This window comes from Elephas maximus, chromosome 21, assembly GCF_024166365.1.
Source record: "Elephas maximus indicus isolate mEleMax1 chromosome 21, mEleMax1 primary haplotype, whole genome shotgun sequence".
Lineage (NCBI taxonomy): Eukaryota > Metazoa > Chordata > Mammalia > Proboscidea > Elephantidae > Elephas > Elephas maximus.
This window is the reverse complement of record NC_064839.1, coordinates 28,330,010-28,354,731: the sequence shown is the minus strand read 5'-3', so window position 1 is coordinate 28,354,731 and position 24,722 is coordinate 28,330,010. Positions and strand designations below refer to the sequence as shown.

General features: G+C 39.3%; 1 protein-coding gene across 7 annotated transcripts in view; it reads left to right on the top strand.

The window, feature by feature from the left end:
• CDH8 (cadherin 8) overlaps positions 1 to 24,722 on the top strand; it is a 420,824-nt gene that overhangs the window by 240,756 nt on the left and 155,346 nt on the right. For all 7 annotated transcript variants that reach the window (XM_049864203.1, XM_049864204.1, XM_049864205.1 and 4 more), the window contains 2 exons: positions 962 to 1,149; positions 4,374 to 4,627. In XM_049864203.1, the coding sequence (XP_049720160.1) occupies positions 962 to 1,149; positions 4,374 to 4,627 (442 nt within the window). The remainder of the gene's footprint in view (positions 1 to 961; positions 1,150 to 4,373; positions 4,628 to 24,722) is intronic.

Below are 24,722 nucleotides of genomic sequence, written 5' to 3'. Positions count from 1 at the left end.
GCCTTACCAGAGGAGGGAGGGTCTGGGGACTTTATATACCAACACTTGTGAGTCTTTGAGGACTGCTTTCATGTGGACATTAATTCTCTAGCAGTTCTCACCTGACATGCAGTGGATGAAATGGGTGCTAAAGGCCAGTGAAAACCCTCAGGTAAAGAAATGCAGGAGATGGCAGTTGGATGTAGGGCAGGTGGACACTGAAGTGGTAATGGCCAGAGGTTATATTTCTCGAACTAACAGCTTCCCCTACACCAATGAAAGTGAGTGACAGTAATGCATCAACTAAAGTAATTTGAATAAGAATAGCACTAATGCCACTAATTAGGCATGTTTTCCTGCCCTCATAGGAGATTGAATATATACTGTAATTATATTTTTCTTAGAGATATTTGAAGGTAGGGTTTTTGGTCTTGAGAGCAATGAAGACTTTAGTAACAAGAGGAGTGTTTCATGTGTATGAACAGCTTGCTGCAGGGCACAGAAGTTTAGTAATTGGATTTTATCAAAAATGGTCTACAGGTCTGTAAATAAAAAGGTAAGTTCAAAAGTGACTTTCAGTGTGTTAGGCATTGCATCTTTCTATGCCAAAATTAGCTTAATATTTTATGTTGGGCAACAGTAAATATCCCCAAGGGCAGCAAATTGGAAAGAACATTCACAAACACTCACTAATATCGTGATATAACTGTGCTCCAAATATATACCCGGTAAACATATGGTTGAGTATGTACTATATCGGAAAAGTCTTGAAGGGATATCATTATTTTTTCCTTGGAACTGTTTGTCTCTGCCACATTTAAAAGACTGTGCATTCCACAAGGGCAAGAAATATTTCTCTTTTTCATAACTTAATTGGCAACATCTACAAGAGTGCCCAGAACAAAGGATGTGCTCAGTAAATACTTGTTAAATGAATGAATGAAATTTGTGCAATGCTTGGTGTTTCTCCTTTTTTTCTAAGGTCTGTATCATTTCTCAGTACCAGAAGATGTAGTTCTTGGCACTGCAATAGGAAGGGTGAAAGCCAATGATCAGGACATTGGTGAAAATGCACAGTCATCCTATGACATCATTGATGGAGATGGAACAGCACTCTTTGAAATCACTTCTGATGCTCAGGCCCAGGATGGCATTATAAGACTAAGACGGGTAAGCTAAGGAAGATTTTCTTTATCTTCAAAATACCTCGTTGAAACGTGAGTTTGAAGTTTGGGGGTGTTGAGTGGACCTCCTGATGGATAGAATCGTAGCACTGGTAAAGGCTTGGCTTCCTTTGCTATGGAAGATGATGGCTAGGAAAGTGTTTTTCAGGCCTCATATCCTTTCTACTCACCTTGCATTTTTGTTATAGCTCTGATGGACAGTTAGCATGGTTGATGCTAGTCTTCTCTCTCAAGCACCCATTGATTCTTTCTCTATCCAGTGCTTTCCTCTAAGCCACAGGAATTTCCTCAGCCCTACACAGGGTAGTCCAACTATGTGGGGAAGGCAGTGCTCTGAAGGCAAACCTCAGCCAAAGGCAACAAAAATTGGTGGATAGTCTCAGTCCTTTGAAGGAACAATTCTGAGTATATTGTCTACGGTTCCTAGGGGGATTCCCAGTGGGAACAAGCATCAGTTGCCCACGGCAGTGATAAATTCAATTGGTTTTTAATCCTTCCCTATCTAATAATCTTTAAGTCCGCTCTCCTGCTTCCAGGGCCATCTTCCCCAATGCATTACAGGTTTCCATGTCCTTGTTTTAGACTCTGGTGTCAGGGAAATTCAAAGACAGGCAGAGTAGGTAGGCAGAGCAGATAGATTTAGTTATCCTGCCTATTTCTGGGGCAAAAAGGATAGAACCTAACTTGCTACCACTGAGTTCTCCATACCATGGGCCAAATGTCCAAACGTTACCAAAATGAAGCTCATCTGATCTTTGTTCCTAGAAGTGGGGCTACCATTGGAGAAACAAACATCTCTATCAGTAGTAGAGATAATGACTAACAGTCTGTGACTACTTCTGCCAGCAGCCGGTTATTTGTAGTAGATGTAAAAAATTCAGTACAAAAACTTTCATTTCTATTTCTCATCGTGAAATCTGCATTGGTAAGAAAGGAGTAGAACACACTTCATTATTTTATGAGTGCAAGGCATTTGCAAGTAAAAATAAATACTCTTATCTTCATGATTATTTTGTTCAATATCGTTCTTCATATCTTTGCCATAAAGTAGGACAAGCTAATCTTTAAATAGATTTGCTTGTTCGTGAATAGGAGGATAGATGAAGGTTTGCACTATTGGGAGCCAGTAATTTCTACCTCGGTCTTGGTCAGCATTACATTGGCATGACTTCAAGCTTGCTTTCTCATTCTCTCTCGTCTTAACCAGGAATCTACTTCTAACGATCTTGCTTCTAGAATCTCCATTGGGGAGATATTCTCAGTATGAGCCTGGAGTCTCCTATATATAATTTTGTGCACAAAATAAATGTTTAAAATCCATTCAGGAAAAAAAAAAAAAATCTGCCATTTATTTATTTATTGCTTTCTTATTGGGCAACACCATTATCATACCAGGATCCTGGCTTGAGTCTAGGATTAAAGTTTGCAAAGTATTTAAAAATCATAGTTGAAACCATTTATAGTACAATTATATTTGAGTCAATTATTGAATAACCCAGAGTCACATTTTCTTTGGCTAATGATTTCTAATGTCATTTTTATTGTTATTAGCTGCTATCCTTTGATACTATAAGGTGCTTTTATAAACTAAAGCAATTAGCCTTCTGCTGTATTTTTTATTCACTGTTATTTATAAATTTAGAAGCATATACTTTGTTGGTGTGACTATGTGCCTTGACACTGAGAAACACATATGTTTTACTCTAGCAAACAATGTCCAGGGAGTCATATTTGCACAATTGATGGACCCCTATTTTTGTCTGATAAAATTCTAAGGACATCAGAATGTATTGTCTTTATGTTGAGCTAAGAATTAAGCAGAACTTAATCTTTTATATTTAACAGTATTTGCGAAGAATTCCGAATTGCAAAGTTGTTACAGTAGAGATGATTGGCAAATTGTGAATATGCTGATTTTGAATCATCTATTCATGGGTACAAGTGCCTAGTAATTTCAGAATAGACAGGGAAGTGAATGTCTGCTTTATTTACTAGAAAATATTGCAAAAAACAAAAAAAGCCAAGTCTCATTAGAACTGAATTTAAATATAAAAATCAACACAAATTTTCAAAGTAAGAATATATATTTAAAGCTTGCATGGGAGTTCTGAAAGAGTTCACTAATAACAGTTTGTGTTCTAGTTTCTTCTTCCTTTTCTTTTAATCTGCATTGCAGATTCAAAGTTCTGTTTCTTAGGAGGAATTGTAATGCAAACCTAAACTATCTCTTTGAGCCTTGACGAGTTGTGAAGTACAATGAGTTACTGAGAATTGGTCTGTACAAGTTCTGATGCAGATGGGCTTCCGGGTATTTAAGCGGACTGCATTCTTCTACCCAGCTCTGTTTGCCTAGGTCATTAACTGAAGTCTATGAGACTGTTAAGGAATGAAGTATTAATATGTCAGCAACCTTGTCATAATGGTGCAATGAGGTAATTTCAGATTGCTTTTAAGTGGTTGGTGGGGATGAGCAGCCAGACCCAGCTATCTCTTTGCACTGTTCTCATTCTTCCTTATTCTAAATATAAACACCAGTAGATATGCATCTGGGTACATCTTTCTTTATATGCCCGCCTACGTATAGCACAATACTCAGACACCTTCCAAGAATGCCCTAAAAAATCATAAGCCTCATTGTAGTCACATGATCAGCAGAGCAGCAATGCCTTGGAAGTGAAATAAGAAAGCACTTGTTAGGATTAGTGCTAAATTATGCTTTGTAATGTCTCCTTGGACTAAACAATGATTATTTCTAGTTCTTTCCGTTGCACACACTGTTGCAGAAATGATCAAATATTCTTCCCCTATAGAGACTGTGTTCTGCGCTGCCTTATCTCCTACCAGCAGAGGCCCGATTAACTGGCTGATTGGTATGCAGGTCATGCCATCACTAGTAAAATTTTATTCTGACTCTGAAGTGAAATTTTGATGGCACAATTCATGACTGTGAATATTTTGTGAATTCCAAGTGAAATGAGCAAAACAAAACAAAACAATAGGAGATTAGATTCACTGAACTCGTATAATAAACAGATATCAATAAATGCCCATAAAATTTACAGGTTGGATCTGGGGGAATGCAGAGCGATCCCATTAAGGCTCACGAATGGGCTTATGTGCGTATAACTTTCATCCATCAGCATTATACTCATTTGTTCTTGCTGCTGTGGTCATTAGTGAGAAACATTCATCTCCGTCATTTCTTAACAGCCTCTGGACTTTGAGACCAAAAAATCCTATACGCTGAAGGTGGAGGCAGCCAATGTCCATATTGACCCACGTTTCAGCAGCAGGGGGCCTTTTAAAGACACGGCAACAGTCAAGATTGTGGTTGAGGATTCCGATGAACCCCCTGTCTTCTCTTCACCAACTTACCTCCTCGAAGTTCATGAAAATGCTGCTATCAACTCTGTGATTGGCCAAGTGACTGCTCGTGACCCTGATATTACTTCCAGCCCTATAAGGTATTTCTCCTTTTGAAAGGAATACTGGCTAGCTCCGATGACAAGCACATGAGTACAAAATGCAATTATGTATACAGCCCATGTGGCTGCCTTTGGGACTATGCTCACGTGACAAGGAAATTAAGCCAGTGTATAAAACTGTATGTTTGTGTATGTGTGTGTGTGTGTGCATGCACACACACATACACACACAGGTACCTGCTAAGAGCTACATACAATGCTCAACGTAAATAAAACATATACAATGTCCATTATTTGACTAAGGCAACTGTTATCTATCAAAGGACCAAGGGTTGAACGCAAAAGGAGGAAGTGTGGAGAAAAATTAACACTTTTCTGAAAGCTAATGAAAACACAAAATTACAAATGTCTTGCAGCATGCGTAGGTCAGTCTCTTATTTTTTATTTTTTTTGTGTGTGTGTTTGTGCCTTTCTCGTCTCTAGCATTGGTAAAGCCTGGCTGGTTCATCCTTTCGACAGTTACAGTGAATTATATGTAAGAATTTAGAGGCATGAGACCACTGTGTCAACACATTAAGAATCTCTGATCTTATTTCTGTGTTTAGTATTTGGTTTTGAAATCATCTTCTTATCACTTCATGGGCATTTCTGATAGATCAGCATCTCAGACTGGTTCCTTTTAGATAGCATTTTTCTTCATTTCAGAAATACGTTTTGTTTATACTTTGCTTGCTGTGTTATTTTTCCCTGACTGAGAAATAATCTTGTACTAAAGTTTTTCTGTCTTTTTAAGAAATGAGGCTCAATTTTCAAGTTTTTTTTTTTTTGGTCGAACAGTACATGTCTTTTCTCTTATGCCAGTCACCCAAATGACAATACAGTGCTCAAGCTAAATAGCTTTTTTTCCAAAAGAATGCTGAAAATCTACAACATGCTCACTGGCCTCCAAGGGTGAAGGGTTGGCTGTTGATGTGTTTGAGTGTTGATTTCAAATATCGTCTTAGAAATGTTTGTTGAAAAAAAAGAAAAAGAACAAGAGGGAGGAATACAGTTTTAAGAAATTGCCCGGTTAATCTATGAGTTAAATTTCAGATCAGAACAACTCATTCAGTGCCCTGGTCACTGGTGTCTAACTCAGACATCTTTCTCATTATTCAGGGAAACAATGGAGAACTAAGCTTGCTCAATTTTAGTTATTCACTTATTTTTTATGTATTAAATTCCAGTTACTCACAAGGGGACTGAGTCCTTGAAGGATTAGTTGGTGCAACAAATAACTTGTGTTTGGCCAAAAAATAATTCTTTTCAGATTCAGAAGAGCTGTTTTCAATAAGCTATTTCTGAAGTCAGTGTAATAAATAAGAATTCATGCCATGCAGATGCAAAACGAACTTCCTACGGAAAAGCCCAATCTCTAAGAAGAAAAAACTCCACCTGGGGATATGAGGGATCGTCAGTTGGCCATTTTTAAAGGAATTCAAAATGCTTGGACATACAGAATGCCCCTTATTTGGCAATGACAACTGTATCTACCAAAGCACCAAACGTTGAATGCAAGGAGAGGAAACATTCAGAAAAATGTATGTGGGCATCCATTTCCTAACCTAATAATGAAATTATCTAATGATTCTATACCAGAAGGCTGAGATAAATAAGCTGCAGCGATATTTGTTGAAGGAATGAATCTGTTCCATTTTTATGTTGCTTGATTTTCTCTGAAAGGATCAGAGAAGGGAGCAATTGTTGCCTTCCTCACATCTCCAAACATAAGAGACAGGATGTGAAAAGATAGGCAGCATTGGTCCAACTGAGAGAGCTGTCATGGAGCCAGTTTAGCATATGATTCGGCAAGGAGCACATAGGGGCTGAGCCAAAGGCCCTTACAGAAACCAAGGGTTCAAATAGTAGCACAGTCATGTATAAACTCCAACAGTGAAGCCATAGAACCAGCGAGAATGGTCTTCTTGTTACAGAGACATGTGCTTCATCAGATAGAGATGAGATATGAGGAGTGTTGCATACCATTGTGAAAGTAACCCTGAATTGGCAGTTGTTTTTGTTGTTAGCTGCTGTCTAGTTCACTCCCGACTCACGGTGACCCCATGCACAACAGGATATGACCGGCGTGACCCGTAGGGTTTTCACTGGCTGATTTTCAGAAGTAGACTACCAGGATTTTCTTCCTGGACACCTGTAGTCTGGAAGCTCTGCTGAAACCTGTTCTGCATCATAGCAACACCTAAGCCTCCACTGACAGACGGGCAATGGCTGCCCATGTGGTGCATTGGCCAGGAATCAAATACGAGGCTTCTGCATGGATGGCAAGAATTCTACCACCGAACTACCACTTCCCCCTGAGATGGCAGAGCTGAGTTTAAATTCAGGTCCATCATTCCCCACATTTTATTATCTATCCATTTCACTGATATAGACCTTTAGATTTAGAGATCGTAATTCCAGTTCATAGGGCAATAAATGATGATGATCATTGTGGTTGATTGTTACTGCTATTGTTATTTGTATTGTTGTCATTGGTATGAAAGGCATGTCTAGAGCAACTTGAGGCTGTCCAGCAACAGCCGCCCAGCTTGGAGGCATGTAGCTTTCAGGTAAGGTAAAGGGATCTGAGGCTGAATGACCAGGCAGAGGTGGACAGATAAAGTACCGTTTGATGACGTGGATATATCTGTGCTCCTGATAAATGTCAAGCAAATGCTACTTCCCTGGCATCTATGATCCCACCCAAAGAAAGGGTGGATGCTGGTACAAAGCATTTATAACAGGGCTTTGATGTGTTAGTTAGAAGGGGCCCAGCACATTTCTAAAGGGAGGTGGATCTGCTGCATACAACGAGAATGTAAGAATCATCAACTGCATTTTTCAGCATCATTTCTGCATTTCTACGCTTTTTTTTTCTTTTCTGTCTTTCTCCTCTCTTGGGTTATAGACAGCAGCTATGCACATTTGGTTAATTTCAGTACAGAATTAAATTTCCTGACTAGCCAGAGCAATGCATTGTTCCTTATGAGTCTGGCAGACAGATTTAGAGTCATTTAACCTTTTTAAACAGAACTAGGGGGCATGAGTAGTCAGGGTTATCAAACAACTATGCATTATTGTCTGTTTAGGACTGCCATATTTTATATGCTGGCCAGAATGTATCCATCTTTTAAGGGAATGTTTACTTTGCCATCCATCAAGAAATAGACATTTGTTATGGCATCTGCCTTGTTAAAACATGAAGTCATTAACTGGTTGACCAACATTCTCTGAGTCTCAAGTTATTTTTAGAGTGCATTGCCAAGCTGTAACTACTGTGTATTTTTAATATACTTACAAAGAGCTCAGGTTGCTAACCAAAAGGCCGGTAGTTCGAATCCATCAATCACTCCTTAGAAACCCTATGGGGCAGTTCTGCTCTGTCCTGTAGGGTCGCTATGAGTTGGAATCAACTCAATGGGAAAGGGTACGTGTATCTATACCTATATCTATTTCTATATATTCTCTCTAATGGGAAAACAGAGAGTGACATGGGGAAAAATTCATGGACCCCTCTTTTTCCCTGGAACGTTAATTAGGCATTTGCTAGCTCTGGTGGTGCAGTGGTTAAGAGTTCAGCTGCTAACCAGAAGGTCCCTAGTTCAAATCCACCAGCTGCTTCTTGGAAACCCTATGGGGCAGTTCTACTCTGTCCTATAGGGTCGCTATAAGTCAGAATCAACTCGATGGCAACGGTTTTGGTTTTTTTGGTTTGGCAATACTATATGCCTCTCAATAATAAAAAATAAAGTTAGGTAAATTATTTAAAAGATCGTGTGTTTTGAATTTAGGCAGACTAAGGTACAGATCCTGTCACTGCTGCCTCAAGATCAGGAAATCAGCCTCTGGAGTTCACTGAGACTCAGTGTTTTCATCTTTACAAAGAAAAATATTACCTTCCTTACAGGGTTACCAGGATAATTAAATAGGGTTATTAAATAAGATATGTAGTAGCTAATAACTTCACCTATTAACAAGAGGTAGGCCACCATCAATTTTGAATATTAAATGCTAATTAAACACCTGGTACTCATTTTAAACCCATTGCCTTTGAGTCAATTCTGACTCATAGTCATAGAACTGCCCCATAGAGATTCCAAGGAGGGCCTGGTGGATTCAAACTCCAGTGTTTATGGCTAGCAGCTGTAGCACTTAACCACTATGCCACCAGGATTTCCAGTATGGATTGCACCTCAACATAAAGAAAACAAAAATCCTCACAACTGGACCAATGAGCAACATCATGATAAATGGAGAAAAGACTGAAGTTGACAAGGATTTCCTTTTACTTGGATTCACAACCAACAGCCACGGAAGCAGCAGTCAAGAAATCAACAGACGCACTGCATTGGGTAAATCTGCTACAAAGGACCTCTTTAAAGAATTGAAGAGCAAAGATGTCACCTTGAAGACTAAGGTGCGCCTGATCCAAACCATGGTATTTTCAATTGCATCATATGCATGTGAAAGCTGCACAATGAATAAGGAAGACGGAAGAAGAATTGATGCCTTTGAATCATGATGTTGGCGAAGAATATTGAATATACCATGGACTGCCAAAAGAACGAACAAATCTGTCTTAGAAAAAGTACAACCAGAATGTTCCTTAGAAGCAAGGATGGCGAGACTGGGTCTTACATACTTTGGACATGTTGTCAGGAGGGATCGGTCCCTGGAGAAGGACATCATGCTTGGCAGGGTATAGGGTCAGAGGAAAAGAGGAAAACCCTCAATGAGGTGGATTGACACAGTGGCTGCAACAATGAGCTCAAGCATAACAACTATTGCAAGGATGGCTTAGGACTGGGCAGTGTTTCGTTCTGTTGTACGTAGGGTCACTATGAGTCGGAACCGACTTGACAGCACCTAACAACAACAATAACTCATTTTAAAAGAGTTTCTTCCCTAAAGGTGGCTGGCTGTGTGCAGAATGATTGATTTTTTTTTTTTCTTTACCATTTATATGCTAAGTAGTAAGGAGCCTTGGTGGTACAGTTAAGCACTCAGCTGCTAACTGAAAGATTGGTGGTTTGAACCCATCCGAAAGCTCCGTGGGAGAAAGACCTGGCAATCTGCTTCCGTTAAGACTACAACAAAGAAAAACCTGTGGGACAGCTCCCCTATGGGATTACTATAAGTCAAATGACTCAACAGCACACAGCAACAGCAGCAATAGTTTAATTTACCCCTACTGCTGCTGCTAACATTGTTCCTTGTGAGTTGTTTAATATGTGCTAACTACACAATCTCAATTCATTTGCTAACACTTTTAGGAAATAATATGTATTCTTATTGTCCCCATTTAACAGATGAGGAAACTGAGGTTAAAAAGACTAACTTGAACAATAATTCACCAACACTACAGACTGGCAATACAGTGTTTACCTAGGAGTTTCTGACAATAAAATATACTCTCTATGCCACACTGCCTTTGTTTCCTGATAAACTCTGAAACTCCAATTGATCCTCTATAAGCTGGGATAGCTTAGCAGGGCCAACTCTAATTGAAATAATAAGCTATTCCTTCTGTAAATATCCTTAGCCAATTTAAGATGCAGATGAGGAAAGAAGGAATATGAACCAAGTCTGGAGTAAACTAGAGTATGAATGGTCTGTTCTTCACTCATCCATCCAGCCCTTATGTTGGGGGTTGTTGTTATTGATGTGAACCAAATTGTGATTAAAGAAGAAGGAGAAAAAAATGTGATTTTGATTTAATAAAACAGACTTTATTCTAAGTTTCTTTTGCATATGATTTCACTTTATTCGCACAAAACACACCACGAGGTAGGCAGTATGGTCACACTTTTATGGAGAAGTGAGTGGAGGTTGTAAAAAGTTGAGTTTCTTGTGCATGCTGATACAAGTGGAAGCAGGAACCAGGGTTTAAACCCAAGTCTGTCTGTTCATACTCTGAAAATCAAACTGTTGCCCACTATGTTTGTGCAAGCTCTATTAGGTTACAGCATCTTAAAAGAGGAAGAGGAGAATGGTAGCTATATTTACTGAGCCCGCAGTTTGTAAAAGACACTCTTTAATGGTGTTACATGGAACACATTATATATATTTAAGGTAATATCTCCTAGCACAGAATATTAAGAAAAATAACTCGCTGCTTTCTTGTAAACCTGCTATTGTCAATTTCCGGCCTGGCCCATTGTATCCTCTGAATGAATACCTTTCAAATGCACATTTTGTGTCACTGTTGCTTTGACATGGCATGTGACTGCATCCTGTTTCTTTCAAAGCAGTCACCTTGAGTAAGTCTACATGAGCTGCTTAAATTAAAAGAGGGAATGATGGCCATTCAGCAGGCAGAGTAGGAGGTTGACACAAGATCACAGTGGACACAGTGCTCTGTTGTCCTCATCCCTCTAGTGAATGTGTGTGCCCGCTCAACACAAGAATGTCTCATGATTTTTTCCTACCCTTATTCCTATCCTTATTCAACTCATTTAGTAGGCAGGCTGTTAATGAGCTCTTTTCCTGAAAATCCTCTTTTCAGTCCTGATATCCAGTGATGCAAAAGTGGAAATATTTCACACTGTAGAGAAGCTGGGATTAATTTGGAGGGCCGACTGTGTGTTGATTGACTTCATCCTGGATCTCGCCAATGGCTCCCTTTTTTGTTAAGGGCCTAGTGTTGAAGCTCGGTTCATTTAATGCCTATACACTGTCTGAGCAAGTAAAAGCACGGTTGTCTCCCGGTTCAAAAGTATCAACTCTTCTAAACCACTGTGTAGAAGAACTCACTAGTCATCTGCTACTTCAGCTAGCAGTGCTTGATTCAGTAAGCCATACATTCATTTGCTTATTCACATATATTTTCATTCATTCACTCATTCATATGGTAACTTATTTATTCATCTATATTTTAACTTATGTATTTAGTTGTCCAACAAATAAGGATTTTACCCACACTTTTCCAGGAAAGGTGTATAAAGTGTTGAAAAGACACAGCCTCTGACCCTATGGAGCTTGTTCTGTAGTCAGGAGGCTGGCTGAATTGCTATGAGAAACCCAAGTCCCTCCCATTTATCTAAATGTTATTGTTATTTGCTGTCAAGTCAGCTCTGACTCATGGTTACCTTATTTATAGTAGAACAAAATGTTGCCTGGTCCTGTGTCTTCTTCATGGTCATTGGTGTGCCTGGCCCATTGTCATGGCTGTTGTGTCAATCTATCTCACTGAGGGTTTCCCTTGCTTTCACTGACCCTCCTGTTTTCTAAGCATCACGTCCCTTCGTAGGAGTTGGTCTTTCCTCTTATGTGTCCAGAGTAAGTGAGTTGAATTCTTGCCATCCTTGCTTCTAAGGAGCATTCTGGTTATATTTCTTCTAAGTAGAATTCTGGTTGTATTTCTTTAAGTAGCTCTTAATAAATGTTTTCTGAAAATGATAAGTAAAACCACAAAATGGAGCTTTTGGGTCACATTTAGGAAGGGAATTTCTAATGAAATCTCAATAGCGGCAACATAGATATCCAATGATGATAAGGGAGACATATCTCATGCTACAGTGAACCAGGTATTAATTTGGAGGTTGGACTGTGTGTTTATGGTTTTCTCTCATTTTTTATTCTCTCTCTCTCTGACTGTAAAGAAATGCTAGGGGTAGAAAAAGGCTCTTTTTTCCTCCTTAGAGGAATAATAAATAGTATGTGATGCAGGGACGTTAGAATTCTGGGACTAGCAGAACTCAGATAATATTATTTATTAAAGCAGTTAGCCCAACCAGTGGAGCAATTAGAGGCAAAAAGCTGAAAACTTGTAGATGGAATTTTTGATACTCAAAGTGCATGTGAGAAAATGTTAAAATGGTTTCTTTAGGCATAATAACAAAAGCTAGAATGAAATTAAGCAGTGAGAAAGAAACAGTTGGAGTTCAGTGAAATATAATAACTGATTCATAACTAAGGGGTTTATTTCATTACATGTGGCTTGAAATAGCATCTTCACTTGCAGTTGGCTCAAAATTGTATCCTCTTATAAATTTTCCATATAGAGGCTGGAAAACAATGTTTAACAAATCATTTTTTATCATGTAAAAAGTACATTTATACCTGTTAAATCTGAAAAAAAAAAAAAAGATTCACTGCCTTTTTCCAAGGGCAATATCTCCTAACTGTGCTCTAAGGAACACTGTTGGGGCTAAAGAGTTTGTGGTCAGATGAGTCTGAACTCGAGTTTCTTAGCCATAGGACAGCACAGGTAAGTGAATTTGCTAAGATGCGCTGGAACCCTAAAAGTGAAAGAGCAAAATCAGCACACTTGATCTTTGACTCCTGCTTTGGTCTGCTGAGTATCTGGAGCACAGATGAGCCACGCTGATGTAAGAGTGGGTACTCAGCTCTCTGGGCTGGTCTATGCCCTAGATATTGATGGCACAGAATATGGCACCTATCACAGAATTTTTTTCCTAGTAGAATATGTGTGTTTTTATCACTACGTAAACTTTTGTACCCCATTTTTCTTTCCATAGAACCCAGTAACCAGAGAAGAAGGATTCATGGTTTTCGTGAATTCTTTGACTCCCTTTATACTAGGCCAGGGGTTAGCAAACGGCTGCCCAGGGGCTAATATGACCTGCCACCTCTTTTTGCAAATAAAATTTTATTGGAACACAGCCACCCTCATTCTTTTATGCCCTGCAACTGCAGAGTTAAGTAGTCATGACCTCCAATGCTTAAAATATTTGTTGTTGTTGTTAGATGATGTCCAGTTGATTCCAACTCATAGCAACCCCAAGTACAACAGAACAAAACACTGCCTGGTCCTGCACCATCCTCACAGTCATTGCTGAGCTAGTTACTTCATTAAAAAGCTTGCTGACCCTTCCACAAGGCTGAGAGGAGTTTGGGTTTTCATCAGTAACTTGAATAGCTGGCTCCCACATTATTCCAGGGTCTTACTCTCTCTCATAAACTCCCTGAAGATAAGATTTTAAAAATAATTTTTAAACCTTTAGCAATTGAAGGCATTCTTTGTCTTTGTATTAGAATTCAGCTACCCATGATAGGAATAGACATCCCTATGCTTGCCTTAGGAGCCCTGATGATTCAACGGTTAAGCACTTGGCTGCTAACTGAAAGGTCTGTGGTTCAAACCCACCAGCCTCTCCCCAGGAGAAAGACCTGGCAATTTGCTTCCATAAAGACTATACTCTAGGGAACCCTATGGGGCAGTTCTACTCTGTCACATGGGGTCACTATGTGTTGGAATCAACTCAGCGGCACACAACAGCGACAACATGCTTGCTTTAGTGCTCTGGGAACCTTAATCACATTGAACTCAAATCCAAACTCACATCTGCCTAAAGAAGCTGGCTTCGTTTAGTGTGGCTTTTAGGAGATGCCCCAGGTCTGCCAACACAGACTGTGGAGGGCATCCTGACATATACTGTGATCTTACCTGCTTAAAGTGGGGGATTTATTCGTTTCTTGAATGGATTTATTATGGAACTCTGTTTTGCTACCTCCCTCCTTCCCTTCCTCAGATCTCAGAGATGGCTAGGATGTAGAGTTTTTGGAATTGAGGCTGGTGAGTGTCTCAGGCAAACCCCAGTCTCTGAGTGTCATTGCCTTGGTAAATGCCCTGATTTCAGCAGTGTTGGTTTATTTACAAGCATAAGGTGACATGCAATAGAATTTCTCTTAGAATAGACTGGCTGTAGTATGATCAGTAAACTCTAGCATGTATTCTCCAATATGAAAGTAGGTAAACTCAGTAGATAATGCTGAAAAATTCTGGGGATCATTTTTCATGCGTATTTAGCATTTTAGTACAGTGCCTTTCACATATGTCTCATTTACTCTTCTAATAACAAAGAGGAAATGAGATATATGATTCATAAGACTGGCCATTGAATTGACTCCGATTCATGGTGACCCCATGAGTGTCAGAATAGAACTGTGTTCCATAGGGTTTTCAAGGACAGTTTCTTTTGGAAGTAGATCACCAAGGTTTTCTTCCAAGGCACCTCTGGGTGGACTTGAACTTCCAACCTTTCAGTTAGCAGCTGAGTGTGTTAACCATTTGCACCACCCAGGAACTCCCTATGAATTATACATGTTCTTATTCCCATTAAACATATGTGTGGCAGGTTGGGCTTTCTGGAAGTAAATGCTGAGATACACTTTGAGGTGCAAGGTATTTGTTAGCTACCAACACCAGTGAAAGGAAGAGGGCAGAAGCAGGTTGGGCAGAGGGAGAAATCAAACTGAACGCAGTCTCAGTGAAACCTTGGCCAAACTCAGTGGGGCTCTGTGGAGGGAGTATTGCTCATCAGAGGAGTTCCGCATCATGCCAACACAATAGGGCCCTTATGCTTGTTTAAACTCTGAATAACCTCTGCTCTCTGCAACTGAGGCAGAGCCTAAGGAGTGGACAGTTGTAGATCGTCTACTGGTTGTACGCCTCACGGCTGGGGTATCCTTACTCGAAGGGGGATCTGGGTAGCACATCTCCATGTCTATCACGGATTAGCACACTGAGCTTTTCTACTAGCAAATCTGTTTGACTACATTTTAACAGCTAATGCTCTAGATCCCAAAGCCACACATTGCTACCCTTCCTCTCAGTCCGTGGTGTAAATATATAGAGTAAAGCCTGCGAAAGATGGGATCTGTGTAAGGCGGAAACCTGTCAGAGAAGGAAAACTGAAATATTTTCCAGTGATAGAAAAGTGGTAAGGCTGCACTCTGTCAAAGGTGGAAACCTCTAAGACCTGGAAAAGCAAGGCAATCCCACCTAGTTCCAGCTCTTTCAGGCTTCCCTGTGTTTATATGAGGTAAATATATATTTATTAGATATTCTGAGATGCAAAAACACAAAATGGTAAGTTGATTTGATTGAAATGATATCAACGTGGTGTGGTAAAGTTATCAAGCTATCAAACTGTGTGTATCAATAAAATATACATTTTTTTAAAAGTCATCTCTGAAGTGGGGAGTCTTGGCTTAGGAGGCAATGAGTTTTCATTAATGGTGGTGGAATGATTTGGAAAAGGAGAGTGGCAATGGATGCACATAACCGGTGTCACTGCATTGTACATATAATATTTGTTGAGTTGGGAAATAAAAGAAGTTATTTATAATGGTAAAAATAGCATAAGAATACAGAGAGAGGAAAAACATTGGGAAGTGCCAATCTGGGGTTTAAAACCAGCTCTTTTCTGATTGGTGAGTCCTCTGTCCCTCCTGGAGACCAAAACGTTATAATGTTTCTATTCTGAAAGAAACAAAGATGCTGTGTAGGCTGAGCAGTGATACATAATATTATACTCATAAGGCAAAATAAATCCCCTATTTTACATCTTGACAAAGAGAGATTGACGCCCTTTTCTGATGTTCAAATACTTATGGGAGTCATTTCAACCAGCCTTTATTTATTTATTTATTTTATACATTCTGGTTTGATACGTTGCATTACACAACCTTGCTTTTGATAAAGGACAATAAGATTCAACTTAATGCTGCAGAGGGAAACATAATATTGCATATTTTAGGAGAGAGCATATTAAAAATGGACACATGCTATTTGCATCCATCAAATGTTTATTAGTTCTACCTTGTGTTCATGAAGTCTGCTTGCTGGGGAATGAGAAGAGTCTAGTTGAAGTGCCTTTTAGGTGGGCCTCAGGATCCAAATCAAGTTTGGGATTATCTACCGGAGTATCTAGCTGTCTGGTGAATAAGAATAAGACTTAAAGTTCTTACCCATTGTCATCAAGTCAATTCTGACTCATAGCGATCCTGTAGGACAGAATAAAACTCCCCCGTAGGGTTTCCAAGGCTGTAGTCTTTATGGAAGCTGACTGCCACATCTTCCTCCCGCTTAGTGGCTGGTGGGTTTGAATCACCTGCCTTTTGATTAGCAGCCGAGTGCTTAACCATTGCCACCAGGGCTCCTAAAAAAGTCCTTAAAAAAAAAAAAAAATTAGGAGGAGTCAAAGTCATGGAAGCTGTATTTAGTATGCAAACACAGGAAAATGCCAAAATATTACTCCAAACCAAAGACTTGAAATTCAACAGAACAGGTAAAAAGGGGAGCAGGACCCAGAGCAATGATGAAGTCCTTTGAATACTATTTCTCTAACCTACATTAGCAAGTCCAGAAGGAAATGCTAATGTAGGTTAGAGAAATAGTATTCAAGCAAACCTGAATATTTGTTGGGCTTTTTAAAAAATGAGACAGTTTAAATAGTGCTTTTGTGAATATTGGTTATCCAGGATGAAGCAATTACTCAAACATATGTATGACACTCAAAAGGCACTATTTCCCAAACTTCCATCAATACAGTTGAACCTACCATGCCCCGAGGAGCCCGTTTTCTCACATGCCACTTCCCACTGTGTTATTAAGAAGTTCCTTCGTATTGTGGCAGGAAGACGACTCGTGATGACTCATCAGTGTGTACACTATTCTTAAAATGAGGGCCCTTGTCTAATGGACCTCAAGTAATTCTGCAAATGAACAGTGAATCAATACAGGCATAGTCTTAAGAAATTGGAATAGAGATTTCAATACTAGAGATATGAATTCTAGGATTTTTAAGATATAAATTAGAAGGCATTGTACTTTCCAATAGAAATATGGAAATAGTAGTACTCAAATTATTTTTCTTCATTGTTTTCTTCTTTTTCTTCCTTGCACCAACTACTCCTCTTTCTCACATTTCCTTAGCACAGCATTTCAGAATTAATAATTCATGCTCAATATGTTAGTACATCCTTCCAATAAAGAGTTGTTGAGTACCAGCATTAAAAAATTCGACCTATGTGATGTTATGATAAACTACATATGTGCTCTCCTTATGCTTAAAGAGCAAAGATCAGGCAAATGGAATGGTTAACTGGAGAATAATAGGACAAGACATTCTTAAGAATGAGAAGGTTAGCGAAGCTTGGGACTAGGTGTGGAAGAGTCACTGTGGGTAAGCTAGAAAGCCAAGTATAGCCCCTCCTCTCTTCAGCTTGGAGTCAATGCTCTTTGTTAATGTTAGGCCCATCGAGTCAGTTGTCTTAGTCATCTAGTACTGCTATAACAGAAATACCACAAGTGGATGGCTTTAACAAAGAGAAATTTATTCTCTCACAGTCTAGTAGGTTACAAGTCCAAATTCAGGTTGTCACCTCCAGGGGAAGGCTTTCTCTCTTTGCCGGCTCTGGAGCAGGGTCATCGTCCTTAATCTTCCCCTGGTCAAGGAGCTTCTCAGGCACTGGGATCCCGGGCCCGAAGGACATGCTCTGCTCCTGGTACTGCTTTTTTAGTGGTATGAGATCTCCAACTCTTTGCTTGCTTCCTTTTATCTCTTGAGAGATAAAAGGTGGTGCAGGCCATACCCCAGAGAAACTCCCTTTACCTTGGATCAGGGAGGTGACCTGAGTAAAGGTGGTGTTTTAATCCCACCCTAATCCTCTCAATATAAAATTACAATCACATGACCATACATGACCTAACCGAGTTGATACACACATTTTTGGGGGGATATAGTTCAATCCAATCCATGACATTGGTTCTGACTTATAGTGACCCTATGCACAACAGAAACACTGCCAGGCCCTGTGTCATTTTCAAAATCATTGCTATGTTTGAGCACATTGTTGTAGACACTGTGTCAGACCATCTCTTTGATGGTCTTCCTCTCCTTTGCTAATGCTCTCCTATACCAATCGTGATGTCCTTCTCCAGGGATTGGTCTTTCCTAATAACACTCCAAAGAACATGAGATGCAGAAGAAAATATTTTTTGATGGTTATGAGGGTAGAGAAGGAGAGAGAGGGGTATTCACTAACTAGATAACCCCACCCAAAGATAGTAGACAAGAATTATCCTAGGTGAAGGGAAGGACAATACACAATACAGGGGAAGTCAGCACAACTGGACTAAACCAAAACCTAAGAAGTCTCCTGAATACAACCAAACACTTCAAGGGACAGAGTAGCAGGGGCGGGGCTCTGGGGACCATGGTTTCTGGGGACCATGGTTTCTGGGGACATCTAGGTCAATGGGCATAAAAAAGTTTATTAAGAAAATATTCTGCATCCCACTTTAGTGAGTGGTGTCTGGGGTCTTAAAAGCTAGCAAGTGGCTATCTAAGGTGCATGTATTGGTCCCAACCCACCTCGAGCAAAGGAAAATGAAAATCACTAAAGGCACAAGGAAAATATTAGCCCAAGAGACAGAAAGTGCCACATAAACCAGAGACTCTATCAGTGTGAGACCAGAAGAATTAGATGGTGCCTGGCTACCACTAATGACCCTCCTGACAGGGAACACTACAGAGAGTCTCTGACGGAGCAGGAGAAAAGTGAGGTGCAGAACTCAAATTCTAGTAAAAAAAGCAGACTTAATGGTCTGACTGAGACTGGAGGAACCCCAGAAGACATGGCCCCCGGACTCTCTGTTAACTCAGAAATAAAACCATTCCCAAAGACAACTCTTCAAACAAAGATTAAACTGGACTATAGGACATAAAATGATACTCATGAAGAGTGTGCTTCTCATTTCAAGTAGATACATGAGACTAAATGGGCAATTCTGTTCAAAGGTGAGATGAGAAGGCAGAAAGAGACAGGAGCTGGTTGACTAGACATGGGAAATCCTGGGTGGAAAGGAGGAGTGTGCTGACATATTATACGGATAGCAACTAGGCTCACATAACAGTGTGTATATAAATTTTTATATGAGAAACTACCTTGAGCTCTAAACTTTCACTTAAACACAATTAAAAAAAAAAGTACATGAGATCAAATCTCACCATTATCACTTCTAAGGAGCATTCTGGCTGTACTTCTAAGATCTGTTCGTTCTTCTGGCACTCCATGATATATTCAAAATTCTTTGCTAACATCATGATTCAAAGGCATGAGTTCTTCTTTTGACTTCCTTTTTCATTGTCCAGCTTTCACATGCATATGAGGTGATTGAAAATATCATGGCTTGAGTTAGGCTCATGTTTGTCCTCAAAGTAATGTCTTTGCTTTTTAACACTTGGAAGAAGTCTTCTGCCACAGATTTGCCCAATACAATATGTTGTTTCATTTCTTTTTTTTATAATTTTTAATGTGCTTTAAGTGAAAGTTTACAAATCAAGTCAGTCTCTCACATAAAAACCCATATATACCTTGCTACACACTCCCAGTTACTCTCCCCCTAATGAGACAGCCTGCTCTCTCCCTCCACTCTCACTTTTCGTGTCCATTTTGCCAGCTTCTAGCACCTTCACACTCTCATCTCCCCTCCAGGCAGGAGACGCCAACATAGTCTCAAGTGTCCACCTGATCCAATAAGCTCACTCCTCACCAGCGTCCCTCTCTAACCCATTGTCCAGTCCAATCCATGTCTGAAGAGTTGGCTTCGGGAATGGTTCCTGTCCTGGGCCAACAGAAGGTCTGGGGGCCATGACCACCAGGGTTCTTCTAGTCTCAATCAGACCGTTAAGTCTGGCCTTTTTACTAGAATTTGGAGTCTGCATCCCACTGCTCTCCTGCTCCCTCAGGGGTTCTCTGTTGTGTTCCCTGTCGGGGCAGTCATCGGTTGTAGCCACCCACCATCTAGTTCTTCTGGTCTCAGGATTATGTAGTCTCTGGTTCATGTGGCCCTTTCAGTCTCTTGGGCTCGTAATCGCCTTGTGTCCTTGGTGTTCTTCATTCTCCTTTAATCCAGGTGGGTTGAGACCAATTAATGCATCTTAGATGGCTGCATGCTAGCGTTTAAGACCCCAGAAGCCACACTTCAAAGTGGGATGCAGAATGTTTTCTTAATAGATTTTATTATGCCAGTTAACCTAGATGTCCCCTGAAACCATGGTCCCCAGACTCCTGCCCCTGCTACGCTGGCCTTCGAGGCATTCAGCTTATTCAGGAAACTTCTTTGCTTTTGGTTTAGTCCAATTGTGCTGACTTCCCCTGTATTGTGTGCTGTCTTTCCCTTCAACTAAAGTAGTTCTTATCTACTATCTAATTAGTGAATGCCCCTCTCCCACCCTCCCTCCCTCCCCCCTCTCTTAACCACGAAAGAATGTTTTCTTCTCAGTTTAAACTATTTCTCAAGTTCAAATAATAGTGATCTTATACAATATTTGTCATTTTGCAACTGACTAATTTAACTCAGCATAATGCCTTCCAGGTTCCTCCAGGTTATGAAATGTTTCACAGATTCCTCACTGTTCTTTATCGATGTGTAATATTCCACTGTGTGAATATACCATCATTTATTTATCCATTCATCTGTTAATAGGCACCTTGGTTGCTTCCATCTTTTTGCTATTGTAAACAGTGCTGCAATAAACATGGGTGTGCATATACCTGTTCGTGTCAAGGCTCTTATTTCTCTAGGATATATTCCAAGGAGTGGGATTGCTGGATCATATGGTAGTTCTATTGCTAGCTTTTTAAGGAAGCGCCAAATGAATTTCCAAAGTGGTTGTACCATTTGACATTCCCATCAGGAGTGTATAATTGTTCCAATCTCTCCACAGCCTCTCCAACATTTATTATTTTGTGTTTTTTGGATTAATGCCAGCCTTGTTGGAGTGAGATGAATTCTCATTGTAGTTTTGATCTGCATTTCTCTAATGGCTAATGATCATGAACATTTCCTCAAGTATCTGTTAGCTACCTGAATGTCTTCTTTAGTGAAGTGTCTTTTCATATCTTTTGCCCGTTTTTGAATTGGGTTATTTGTCTTTTTGCAGTTGAGTTTTTGCAGTATCATGTAGATTTTAGAGATCAGGCGCTGATTAGAAATGTCATAGCTATAAACTTTTTCCCAGTCTGTAGGTAGTCTTTTTGCTCTTTTGGTGAAGTCTTTGGATGAGCACAGGTGTTCGATTTTTAGGAGCTCCCAGTTATCTAGTTTTTCTCCTACATTATTTATAATGTTTGTTATGTCGTTTATGCCATGTATTAGGACTCCTAATGTTGTCCCTATTTTTTCTTCTGTGATCTTTATGGTTTTAGATATTATATTTAGGTCTTTGATCCATCTTGAGTTATTTTTTGTGCATGGAGTGAGGTATGGGTCTTGTTTCCTTTTTTTGCAGATGGATATCCAGTTATGCCAGAACCATTTGTTAAAAGGACTGTCTTTTCTCCATTTAACTGTTTTGGGGCCTTTGTCAAATATCAACTGCTCATATATGGATGGATTTACGTCTGGATTCTCAATTCTGTTCCATTGGTCCATGTATCTGTTGTTGTACCAATACCAGGCTGTTTTGACTACTGTGGCAGTATAATAGGTTCTAAAATCAGGTAAAGTAAGGCCTCCCACTTTGTTCTTCTTTTTCAGTAATGCCTTATTTTTCCAGGGCCTCTTTCCCTTCCGTATGAAGTTGGTGATTTGTTTCTCCATCTCATTAAAGAATGTCCTTGGGATTTGGATCAGAATTGCATTAAATGTATAGATCACTTTTGGTAGAATAGACTTTTTTTTAACGTTAAGTCTTCCTATCCTCGAGCAAGGTATGTTCTTCCACTTATGTAAGTCTCTTGGTTTCTTGCAGAAGTGTACTGCAGTTTTCTTTGTATAAGTCTTTTCCATCTCTGGTAAGATTTATTCCTAAGTATTTTATCTTCTTGGAGGCTACTGTAAATGGCACTCATAGGCGATTTCCTCTTTGATGTTCTTTTTGTTGGTGTAGAGGAATCCAACTGATTTTCGTATGTTTATCTTGTATCCCGATACTCTGCTGAACTCTTCTATTAGTTTCAATAGTTTTCTGGAGGATTCCTTAGGGTTTTCTGTGTATAAGATCATGTCATCTGCAAATAGAGATACTTTTACTTCTTCCTTGCCAATCTGGATGCCCTTTATTTCTTTATCTAGCCTAATTGCTCTGGCTAGGACTTCCAGCACAATGTTGAATAAGAGCGGTGATAAAGGGCATCCTTGTCTGGTTCCTGATCTCAATGGGAATGTTTTCAGGCTCTCTCCATTTAGCGTGATGTTGGCTGTTGGCTTTGTATAAATGCCCTTTATTATGTTGAGGAATTTTCCTTCTATTCCTATTTTGCTGAGAGTTTTTATCAAGAATGAGTGTTGAACTTTGTCAAATGCCTTTTCTGCATCAATTGATAAAATCATGTGATTCTTGTCTTTTGTTTTATTTATGTGGTGGATTACATTAATTGTTTTTGTAATGTTGAACCATCCCTGCGTGCCTGGTATGAATCCCACTTGGTCATGGTAAGTTATTTTTTTGATATGTTGTTGAATTCTATTCCTTAGAATTTTGTTGAGGATTTTTGCATCTACTTTCACGAGGGATATAGGTCTATAATTTTCTTGTGGTGTCTTTACCTGATTTTGGTATCAGGGATGTGGTGGCTTCATAGAATGAGTTTGGGAGTATTCCATTCTTTTCTATGCTCTGAAATACCTTTAGCAGTAGTGGTGTTAACTCTTCTCTGAAAGTTTGGTAGAACTCTGCAGTGAAGCCCTCCAGACCAGGGCTTTTTTTTTGTTGGGAGTTTTTTGATTACCTTTTCAATCTCTTCTTTTGTTATGGATCTTTTTAGTTGTTCTACCTCTGTTTGTGTTAGTTTAGGTAGGTAGTGTGTTTCTAGGAATTCATCCATTTCTTCTAGGTTTTCAAATTTGTTTGAGCATAGTTTTTCATAGTAATCTGATATGATTCTTCTAATTTCAGTTGGGTCTATTGTAATATTGCCCCTCTCATTTCTTATTCAGGTTATTTGCTTCCTCTCCTGTTTTTCTTTTGTCAGTTTGGCCAGTGGTTTATCAATTTTGTTGATTTTTTCAAAAAACCAGCTTTTGGTCATCTTAATTCTTTCAATTGTTTTTCTGTTTTCTACTTCATTTAGCTCAGCTCTAATTTTTATTATTTTCTTTTGGTGCCTGGGGGTTTCTTTTGTTGCTCTCTTTCTATTTGTTCAAGTTGTAGGGATAATTCTTTGATTTGGGCCCTTTCTTCTTTTTGGATGTGTGCATTTATTGATATAAATTGGCCTCTGAGTACCACTTTTGCTGTGTCCCAAAGGTTCTGATAGGAAGTGTTTTCATTCTCATTGGATTCTATGAATTTCTTTATTCCACCCTTAATGTCTTCTGTAATCCAGTCTTTTTTGAGCAGGGTATTGTTCAGTTTCCAAGTGTTTGATTTCTTTTCCCTGCTTTTCCTGTTATTGTTTTCCCCTTTTATTGCCTTATGGTCAGAGAAGATGCTTTGTAATATTTCAATGTTTTGGAATCTGCTAAGGCTTGCTTTGTGACCTAATATGTGGTCTATTCTAGAGAATGTCCCATGTGCACTAGAAAAGAAAGTATACTTGGTTGCTGTTGGGTGGAGTGTTCTGTATATGTCTACAAGGTCAAGTTGGTTGATTGTGGCATTTAGATCTTCCATGTCTTTATTGAGCTTCTTTCTGGATGTCCTGTCCTTCATCGAAAGTGGTGTGTTGAAGTCTCCTACTGTTATTTTGGAGCTATCTCACTTTCAATGCTGATAGAGTTTGTTTTATGTATCTTGCAGCCCTGTCATTGGGTGCATAAATATTTAATATGGTTAGATCTTCTTGGTGTATTGTCCCTTTCATCATTATATAGTGTCCTTCCTAATCCTTTCTGATGGATTTAACTTTAAAGTCTATTTTGTCAGAAATTAATATTGCCACTCCTGCTCTTTTTTGATTGTTGTTTGCTTGATATATATTTTTTCCATCCTTTGAGTTTTAGTTTGTTTGTGTCTCTAAGTCTAAAGTGTGTCTCTTGTAGGTAGGTATCATATAGACGGATCTTGTGTTTTAATCCCTTCTGCCAGTCTTTGTCTCTTTATTGGTGCTTTTAGCCTATTTACATTCAGGGTAACTATGGATAGGTATGAATTTAGTGCTATCATTTTGATGTCTTTTTCTGTGTGTTGACGGTTTCTTTTTCTCACTTGATTTTATGTGCTGAGTAGATTTTCTTTATATATTGTCCTTTCCTCATATTTGTTGTTGATTTTGTTTCTGCTGAGTCTCTATTTTTCCCTTGTACTTTATTTTGATGAGTAGGGTAGTTCGTCTCCTTTGTGGTTACCTCATTATTTACCCCTATTTTTCTAAATTTAAAACTAACTTTTATTTCTTT